Here is a 10,015-nt window from a genome sequence, read left to right as displayed (position 1 = left end):
CCAATACAATAATATCAAAGTCACACAACAATTATATATTGATACCATAATAGAGTCTTACATAAGGATTTAACCTCACAAAGTTCTTACACAAGCGCCCGACATGCCTGAGTAAAAGAGAACAATTACAACGGGATGGTAGATATCCTATGCCTACATGAAACTTGGGTGCGGACATAGTTTTATTCTTCTACTCTTCATCAACTTCATTTGTGAAGTCATACTCTAGTTCTTCATCTGAATGTCAACATGTAAGAATACATAAGACACTCAGTAATTAAGTCCTACCACAAGGGGTTGATAGATGCTTAAGGAGTATAATTAAGGATAAGGCCATATGACTTAGATTTTGCGGAAAGAGTTTTTATACGAGGGTTGGTTTTGCAAATCAAGTTTCAAAGCATTTCACAAACCAAGGTTATTGTCAACATTAAGGATTTGTTGGCCCTGAGGGAGATATATCCATCCAGTCAGTTCTCAACTTCATAACTAGCAAACACGTAGTCCTCTCTATATTATGGCACATAGCTAGCATTTCCAAAACATGGGCACATAGCCTACTCACACATGAAGGAGTGCGTACGCCATGAATTTAATCATTCTGATCAAACCATAGTGTATCGTAGACATGAATATTTGAAAAGATTCACACTCTGCAAAGGGGTATAACTTTACTCACAAGATATGCTCTACCTCCAACCTTAATAGTTGGTGGAGTGGGCACAAGGAGGCACTTCACATGTCCCACTTCGCTAGACTTCCACCCACGGGAAAATACATCAAGGGGTCATGACCTCTCAAGGTCTTTAGCTAGATCTCCTACATCACATAGATCAGAGTCAATTCATAGTCTTACAGCTAGATCCCCTATGTCACATAGATCCTAGTCTGTTCCTAGTTCTAGTTGCCACTACCAGCCTCCTAGAAGTCAACTCGGTCAAGGCAAGAGAAGTTACGATAAAATATAAATCCAAATCCAAACAAAAGAGTAAAAATAGCGAGTCGGCTCTTCCATCTATTTGGGCCAAATATGGGCTGACTTTTTTTGTTGCGAACTTAAAGGTTAACCTCTTTATATGATGCACCTACTAACAACATATGGGGTACAACCATATAACTGCAATTACAGTTCTAATGCTTGACTTTCGGCAAGCCATATAAAAAATAGGAACCACTCGATCATCTGGCCATCCGTTATCCACTTGTCTACCTCTCGCAGCCTTCCACGGTTCCACCGTCCCACCCCGTGCCGCTCATCCCATCCTCCGCTCCTCATTTCCCGCAGGCGAAAAGACGCAACCCCAATTCCTTTGCAGTTGCTGCGATTCCTCTCTTCCGCTTATCTGTTCTCTTCCGTTTACTCTCCCATCACCCCCATGTCTCTTAGGCCTTCTTTGCAAGCTAGCAGTAGAAATCCACGGGGGAGCATCCCCTCCCGGGATTTTCAGTGGCCACCATGAATCCTTGGAAAATTCGAATAAAGAGCCGTTGTTCTTTCTGTTTGACCGTGGCGGCATCCAAGAACAGCAGCGCGGACTGAGTTGTGAGGTCCTCGGCTTTCTCCACTCTGTCGCCGCTCCGGAGAGCTTCTTGTCCATGTCCCATGGCAGCGCCTTCATTCGCGGTGTCTGCATCGGCGACTCCTCTGCGGAGGTCTGCTGCGCATGCGTCGACACCACCGTGTGGAGCGTCACCAAAGGCCGCCATCGGGGCTTTCTCGAACGTGTTAGGCACCTCCAATGGCGTCATCTCATTCATTGTGATAGCATCAGGACGCATCCGGTAGTGCCCATCAGCGGCGTCACCATCTCCGCCTGCGCATCTGCAGTAGCGCTTTGCCATCGCGTGCTGTCAGGGCGCTGCATGTGAGCACATCGTCATTAGGCACGATGTCATGCGGTAGGTGTCAAAGGTCCCTAGGGCGGTGCTTGACTCATCCTTCTCCAAACTGTAGCCCAATTTGGAAGGGACAAGGGCCGCGCTCGCTTCGAGGAACAACGAGACGGCGGTGGAGCTAGCTAGATTTGAGGACACTGCACGGTGGAGGACACTGTCGGTGCGGCTCTCTTCGCGTAGGGCACGGGTGCTATAGCTCTTTTCATAGAGAGCACGGTAGCGGAGCTCACAAAGGAAGTGGGGAAGCCCACCGCTACGAGGGGAGGGAGGCGCAGTTGTCGTGAGTCATGACTTACGTTGCGAGCAGGAAAGACGAAGGCGTGAGAAGGGAAAAGTTTCCCAACGTAGGCTGGCGTGGGAGATTTTTCGTGGAAACTGGGTGTGAATTTCCCTCCAGCTTGGCTTCCAAACGGTGCGCTCCAATGGCCCGTGGAAAAATGCCGCACGCGTTTGCACCACGGGGAACTGGCGGGGATCCCGGCGGGGATCGAGGTTTCCAAACGAGGCCTTAATCGGTGCAAACCGCCATTGTTGAGGCATCGTCGCGATCTCACCCATGCCCCTTTCCATCGAAAGGAAACCGGCCACGAAGACACTGCAACAGCAAGCCTCCTAGGAGACAGGCAGCCACAGTTGCACCACCAGCCCATCCGTTGAGGTCGTCCTCTCCGCCCACCACCGGTTGAGGTCGTCCTCTCCGCCCACCACCGGTTGAGGTCGATGCCGCGCCGCCTCGATCTTCACCACCGTTGTCCGGTGGCTTTTCTGCAGCCGTCTTAGCCTACATTCGGTCCTCCTCTGCTCAGATATACCCTGTCGCTGTTCAACGTAGACATCTCCGTCTCTCTCTCTCTCTCTCTCTCTCTCTCTCTCTCTACGTCTAAATTGCACCATTCTGTTGATTTTCTTTGCAGGATTTTGCAGCTTTGGAGTACTCATTCAGCAGTAATAGCATGCCCACCAAGTGTTTGTCGAAATGACAAACCTCCCAAACTGGACGTGCTATATGTATTACAGTACTAATGGTGGCTCTACCTGCTGCAGCCTTCGAACACTAAACCAGCATGGGCACTTATCATCTTCTGAAATGTTTTATTAGTGCTATAGATGCAGATGCCGTGCCTTCATAGATTCAGTGGCTCAGTGCCTTCTTGGAGCTCCACTACGTACATGTATTGCATTCAAGAATTTCACTGTTCTGTAGGCTAGGATCCTTTCCTTGTCAAACCAATGTCGATTAAAGCATATTTTGCTATATCTGGTAGTCAAAAGACAGATAAACCGGTTGTTTCATGAACATTGTCTATAATCTTGCTGTATTATCACAGGATAAGAAAAAGGTGAGGTGTCAGTAAAACATGGATGTGCTTGGGCAGTGGCAGTAATATGACATTGATATGTGCTTTGGTTGCAATGAGTTCTCTGAAGTGAAAAAACATGAGTGGATCCTAATACGAAAGGAGTGATTTGGTACTGATCATTGATGATTTCCATTTTTCCATCTTTATGATTTTCATGCACATGCCTTCATTCTTATATTGTTATTGACATTGATTTCCTTTGTATTGTTACCGCAGGTACGCAAACAGAAGTTGTTCGATCTAGAGTTGGTGGCAGGGCACAAAGCACCTATAGAAATTTTCTTTTCACCTTTATTTCGTCATTGTAGTATTTATCAGTTATCACATTCTACTCTCATAAACACTCTCTAAGGCACAAATTTATGGTGTTTATTGCGAATTTAATGTCAATACTCATTTAGTGTCCAGAAGAACTTAAAATTTTATATTGTCTTGGCTTTTCGCTTTCTCCAGATAGATCAATCGGTGATTTGTGTTGTTTAACAATGGTTGGTTATTCATGTTGAAGGCAAAACTTAAACTCACATTACTGAAAGTAGGATGGAGAAACATGTTGACTATTTCAGAAAGTAATTAACAAAGATGAACGCTGGGAAAATCAAATCTCACGGAGAAAATAATCACTTTGAAGTGTGAATTGCAAACTCAATTTCCAGGTTTCCTTTCTAAACGTAATTTGCTATTCGTGCTATCCATGCTTCCCTATATATTTGCAGCATAGGTACTACCCCAAGCTTTTAAGTCGTATATATTCAGTTTGTTCTTTATTCAGTTCTTCGCTCAGACTTGCCAAGTTTCCATTGTTTGCCCTAAGGATCTGACCAATTCCATATGGTTAGATTAGATATGATCCAGTTAAATAAACTTCAACGGTAATTAAATAACTGTAACATCACACTATTTTATTCTTGCTATGTTTCCCTCCCCCCACCCCCCTAGCTAGAGAAACTCATGAGATTGATTACTTATAGAGTCAATAGAAATTCCCGCAGCAACACGTGGGAAATCCATCTGGTTTTTCATCACATGCAACAAGGATTGGGAAGCACCCAGTTGAAGAACCCACAAACAAAAAAAGAAGTTGCGAGGTACCATGTAAATAACCCACGAGGTCTGTTGGCACCACCTAGGATTACCCTTGTTAATTTGTTTACTGAACGTGTAATGATTAAGAAATTCTTTTGTGTTCGGTCAAATAGTTTCCTCCTTTTCTGATTCACCACTGATGAACAACTTTTTCGATTGTCAAATTTGCTTCCTGCCACAGTTCTATGATTTGAAATCCTGGAAACCTTCAAAGAGGAATAAGAAGTGGCATATCTCGCCACGACACTTGATTGGATGTCAAACTTGGGCATCAAATTTTTCAAAAGCGGTATTGGATCTCAAAGGTCATGAAAAATCATTAAGAACAAATATAAAAGAACAGAGGTAGTATGTTGTACTTTTAATTTGTCATCTTGAAGGCCGTGAAAAGTCAATAAAGACAAATAAAAAAGAATAGAGGTAGTATAATGCACTTTTAATTTGTCATGTATTAGTGTGATCCATTAATGTTGTATATGTATCTGCACCAACTTACCTTTGGCTAGTACAGGAGATATAAAGAGTTCAGACATGGTAAGTCTGTCACTCGATGGCCCGTCTTTTGCTTTGTTGATTTGCTAAAAAATTGTCTATAGCACTTCATTTATCGCCAAGGCATGGTTCAGAAGGATTTTATAGAGTATGTATAACTTTATAAAAGTTATATATTTTTTATGACTAGCTTCACATAAAAGTTACTCGAGTAGCTTCACATAAAATTGCTATCTGAACTCAAAAGGATTTTATAAAGTATGTATAAGTTATAAAGTTATAATTTTATGTGAAGTATTTGTCATCTTGAAGGCCGTCTTTGAAGTATTTTCAAGGCATGGTTCAGAAGGATTTTATAAATATATAAATTTATAAATAATTTTATAAAGTCATACATTTTTCTGAAATGAAAATACTTCACATACAACCCACCAGTGCAACTCGGTTGCAAGCCGATATCTTGGGCCCTTTTATTCTTAAGTGAGTGAGCCACCACCCAAAAGTTTTGAGTTCTTCGATCTCAAACCCATGAAATGCATACAGTAGTTTGCATCAACTAGTACACATTTTTTTTTCTCATCCTGGGAATCCTTTGCTATCTGAACTGATCTCAGTTACATGAGAAAATTTATTCAAGGCAGGTACTATCTATTTATCTCCATGAATTAAGATCCTCTAACTTCACATGAAGTTAGGTGATTTCAAACGTGTGTGAGTCGTTCAATTTCAAATGAATGGACAAGATTCGGATAGAATGTTTTTAGAACAGTAAAGCGTCACAGTATTCCCGTGAATAGTACAAGGGCTACAGCGTTTGACTGCATATCACTGTAGCACACCTCTGCGTTCACCTGTCCGACTGCAGAGGATCCGCGTCCAATCTCCATATTATCTCCGGGCCAGCTGCACTGCTCGGCCAGCAATTAATGGTAGGCGCGTTGGAACCTGTCTGCAGATGTCGCCAGATCCATTCCAGTCATCTTTTTTTTTTTCACAACGCCTGATCAATCAGTGCAAGAACGCAGTGACTAGCAAAAGGTGAGTACAGTCATATTTTTGCAAATCCAGCTAGGTATATAGGTTGATATATAGATGTTTTGTATGTAGTTTCATAGATCCATGGTTTTGGGTAAAGCTAGCCATAGCCGCCTAGGTCGTGTTATTTTCAGAGGTAAAGCGGATAATAAGACAGTTCATGATGATGAAGAGGCTTGTGAGCAAGAGCTGGGAGGAGTCCAGGCGGCTATGGCACGTCGCCTTCCCGGTGATCCTCACCGAGGTGTTCCAGTTCTCCATCGGATTCGTCACCACCGGCTTCGTCGGGCACCTCGGGGAAGTCGAGCTCGCCGCGGTCACCGTCGTGGAGAACATCTTGGAGAACTTTGCCTTCGGAGTCCTGGTACGCATATATTCACCTCAGAGGAATTCTAGTCGTTGTTTCCCTCTCGCTCATAGCATGCGCGCGGAAACATCTTCACGTGGGCGCGCGAACGCAGTTTGGCATGGGCAGCGCGCTGGACACGCTGTGCGGCCAGGCCGTCGGCGCCGGGCAGCTGGACATGCTGGGCATCTACACGCAGCAGTCGTGGATCGTCTGCGGCGCCACCGCTCTGGCGCTCACGCCGGCGTACGCCTTCACCGCGCCGATCCTGAAATCGCTCCTCCGCCAGCCTCCCGACGTCTCGGACGTCGCCGGGCCGTACGCCCGGTGGGCGATCCCGCGACTGTTCGCCCACGCTATGAACTACCCGCTCCTTAAGTTCTTTCAGACCCAGAGCAAGGTATGGCCCGTGACGGCCATCTCCGGCGTGTCACTCGCCGTGCACGTCGTGCTCACCTACGTCGCCGTGAGGCGGCTGGAGTATGGCCTGCGTGGGGCGGCCGTTGCTGGGAACATCTCCCACTGGCTCATCGTTGCTGCGCAGTTCGTCTACATGGTACGCGGCCGTTTCCCTGACGCGTGGAAGGGGTTCTCCATTCGTGCGTTCAAGAACCTTGCCGCTTTCGTCAAACTGTCGCTAGTGTCGGCCGTCATGATCTGGTTAGTATTTCGATCCATACCTTCCGACAAAACTTTTTTTTTTGAAACGAAGCCATCCGACAAAACTCAAACCTATGTTTTTTTTCTTGAACGAAAAATAACTCAAAACTTCTGTTATCAGAGAAACAAATACATAAAAAATGCATGGTAAAAAATGCCATGTCAGTTTAAGATTAACAAGTTCGAAGAAGACCCAATCGAAGCAACCACAGGAAGAAGAAATCAGTACAGGGACGAATCAGCAAAGACTAGTTTTGAGATTTTTGAAATCAAGGCTCTGATAGTGCCTCTGATAGTTCTAGTAACAGAATTTTGGTCAATGGCATAGATAGTCATACTAATGAATCTCTACGTAGTTACTGATAAATGAGATTTCATTCATTTTATGCATATGCAGCTTGGAGGTTTGGTATTACACGGCACTGCTCATTCTTGTGGGTCTCCTTAAGAATGCTAAACTGCAACTCGATATCATGTCAGTTTGGTAAGTGTTTCAAATCATAAATCTGTTAAAAACACCAATGCCATATATAAAAGTTAAATACGGATTCTTTCTTAATAACTACAGCATCAACTATGAGTTCTGGACCATGATGGTTGCACTGGGATTCAGCACAGCAATCAGGTACACAAGAAAATGCAGGGTCTTAAATCCACTGCTTGTTATATATGACAAACCCCAAAGTTCATCAATATAATTCTGTGTATGCTTCAGCGTGAGGGTGTCGAACGAGCTGGGCGCAAACAGGCCAAAGGATGCACAGTTCGCGGTGGTCGTGGCAGTATCAACATCCGCCTTCATTGGGGCAATCTTCCTGGCCATCTTCTTCATTTGGCGGACAAGCTTGCCAAAGCTCTTCAGTGACAGCGAAGAGGTGGTACAGGGAGCTTCAAGATTGGGGTATGTTCTCGCTGTGACCGTCTTCTTGAGCAGCATCTGGCCTCTGCTATCAGGTAGTACTAATTAACAAAGCGTTCAATAAGTTGGCTTTATTTCTGGCTCCAAATTAAATAAACATGGATCCCTGCAGATGAATGCTCGAAAATATTTCAAAATATTCTCTAATGGTGCAGGTGTGGCAGTAGGATCAGGGTTGCAAGTGTTTGTTGCGTTCATAAACGTCGGTTGTTACTATTTAGTGGGCATTCCATTGGGGGTCCTGTTTGGTTTCAAGCTAAAACTTGGTCCATTGGTAAGATCGGTCGAAAATGCGTATCCATATTATCATAAGTAGTGTTCATATATATATTTGGCAAAGACCACCGCGAACTGTGCCCCCTTTTCGGAAACAAAAATTGTTGACCACCATTGTATATGAGCATAAGTAGTGTTCATATAAATTTGTATGTTTTTCAATGATGCAGGGAATATGGATGGGCATGTTGACAGGCACGTTACTCCAGATAGTTATACTTCTTTTCATTATCGTCAGAATGAAGTGGGAGAGACAGGTACAGTGTACTTTCTGCGAGAAAGATTGTACTGAAGAGAATTTACTACAAAACTACGAACAACGCGTTTCAGTATTGTTGTCTGAAAATATTGCAGGCCATGCTGGCAGAAGCAAGGATTACAGAGTGGGGAGGAAAGAATGAAGACCACGAAATGATGTCATCTACAAATACAAGTGGTCAGATCGCTACTGCAAATGGGGAAGCTTATGTGCAAGCAAGTCAGAAAAATAGAGAATTAGTGTGTACGGATTGATCTTAGAAAATAGTTTCTTAACTAGGTTACTTTTCATTGTTTACTTAGATGATATCAATGTGTATCTAAAGCTAGTGACGGATTCAGAGCTAAAAATTAAGGAGCTCAACTTCTTTTTCTTTTTTTTCCTTTCTCTTTTTTTCTGTTCTTCCTACTCTATGCCTAAAAATTGTAACTAAGGCTTGATGGGCTCTCCAAGTGTTTCTAGTGGATCTGCCCATGGATGAGGCATATATTTCTGTTCAAATGAGGAATTAGTGACACTGACCAAACGAGTTCATAGAAATTTGGATGAAATCTAGAATTTTTTTTTCTCAAATAATGAAGACAAAGAAATTGGTTGAATCAATACGTGCACAAAGATGAGTTGGATCTACAGGTGGGGTAATGCGAGCTTTCCTGTGTACAGACTGCAAACTGTGACCAGTTGCTCCATTACCATTACAACTTACAGGACGGCTGCACGATCTACGGTACGACACGCACCTGCGGCTAGCGGTTGCGCTTAGCCGGCAAGCATGAAGATTTCTTGTAATGACTTTTTTTTAAAAAAAAACTGGCAAGAGCACTGCCCATTTTATTAGAAGAAAAGTATAAAACAAAATTCAGGTGTCACAGGCAGTCGAAACTGGACATGGGCTAGCGGTCAGGAGATCACTGGCCAGAGGTAAAAAGAAAGAAAGATGCTAAAAGATGGAAATAGGGAAAAACAACTGGGAAAAAACTAAAGAGGTGATAATTTGTCACTCCTGGGCTTCCTCTGCCTCACCATTGACGCCATGTCGTCGCCGGCCGTATGCGAGCAAAGCACTGTCAATCTTCTCTTTAGCTCTTAGGGCTACCTGTAGCTGGTTTAAAATTTTCTCTTTAGCTCTTAGGGCTACCTGTAGCTGGTTTAAAATTTTCCCTTAGAAAATCCTTCTATTCCTTTCTTTTCAAACATTCCACCAGGTGTAGAAGATTGCAGCCGTATGATCCCGTCTTCGCTGTTGTTGCATGCTTGCGGTCATTTGATGAAGAACAGAAGCAATGTCGTCCGTATACGTGGCACTGATATGCGATTGTTGCATTCCAAGCCAAGCAAACACATATGCAACTACTGCTCTTGTAAATGTGCATGTAACTAAAAGGTGAGCCGGATTTTCTAACTCGATTTCCCATAGGGGAATAATGAGTTGTGACTTAGGACTTCAGCCAATCTGACAATGAGTAGTATGTAACTACTACATCCAGATACTTCAGAGTTTTTCGTTATTCTCAGAGTATATCTTTATCGCAAGGAAGGAGATTCATGGATGAATAGAAACTACCGGTAGGCACCTAGAATATCTCGTAAACATAAAAGTTTATATCCAAGAAGGAATACTCTAAAGGACGTACGACGCCCTCTATACATATGGAGTTTGGGGACCATGCGGAGGACAATGATAG

General features: G+C 43.7%; 1 protein-coding gene and 1 long non-coding RNA gene across 4 annotated transcripts; both read left to right on the top strand.

Moving 5' to 3' along the window:
* Positions 1 to 2,318: 2,318 nt before the first annotated feature.
* On the top strand, positions 2,319 to 3,614 carry LOC133903961 (uncharacterized). Its single transcript, XR_009907385.1, has 3 exons — positions 2,319 to 2,724; positions 2,811 to 3,366; positions 3,474 to 3,614. It is a non-coding gene; the product is annotated as an uncharacterized LOC133903961 (long non-coding RNA).
* A 2,090-nt stretch (positions 3,615 to 5,704) lies between these two features.
* On the top strand, positions 5,705 to 8,848 carry LOC133902934 (protein DETOXIFICATION 30-like). 3 transcript variants are annotated; one of them, XM_062344260.1, is made up of 9 exons: positions 5,705 to 5,873; positions 6,045 to 6,234; positions 6,332 to 6,876; positions 7,274 to 7,360; positions 7,445 to 7,501; positions 7,592 to 7,830; positions 7,951 to 8,069; positions 8,242 to 8,328; positions 8,426 to 8,848. In XM_062344260.1, exons 1-9 carry the CDS (start codon positions 5,791 to 5,793, stop codon positions 8,582 to 8,584), a joined length of 1,566 nt encoding a protein of 521 aa, XP_062200244.1. In that variant the 5' UTR covers positions 5,705 to 5,790; the 3' UTR covers positions 8,585 to 8,848. The 3 variants fall into 3 exon arrangements, with proteins under 3 accessions (XP_062200244.1, XP_062200245.1, XP_062200246.1); XM_062344261.1 differs by having other exon boundaries at positions 5,768 to 5,873; positions 6,005 to 6,234; XM_062344262.1 differs by lacking the exon at positions 5,705 to 5,873 and having other exon boundaries at positions 6,195 to 6,234; positions 6,346 to 6,876.
* The last annotated feature ends 1,167 nt before the right edge of the window (positions 8,849 to 10,015 follow it).

The sequence above is a fragment of the Phragmites australis genome, chromosome 21 (assembly GCF_958298935.1).
Source record: "Phragmites australis chromosome 21, lpPhrAust1.1, whole genome shotgun sequence".
Taxonomy (NCBI): Eukaryota; Viridiplantae; Streptophyta; class Magnoliopsida; order Poales; family Poaceae; genus Phragmites; species Phragmites australis.
Note: the sequence above shows the minus strand (reverse complement) of the source record. Positions and strands in the feature narration are given on the sequence as shown.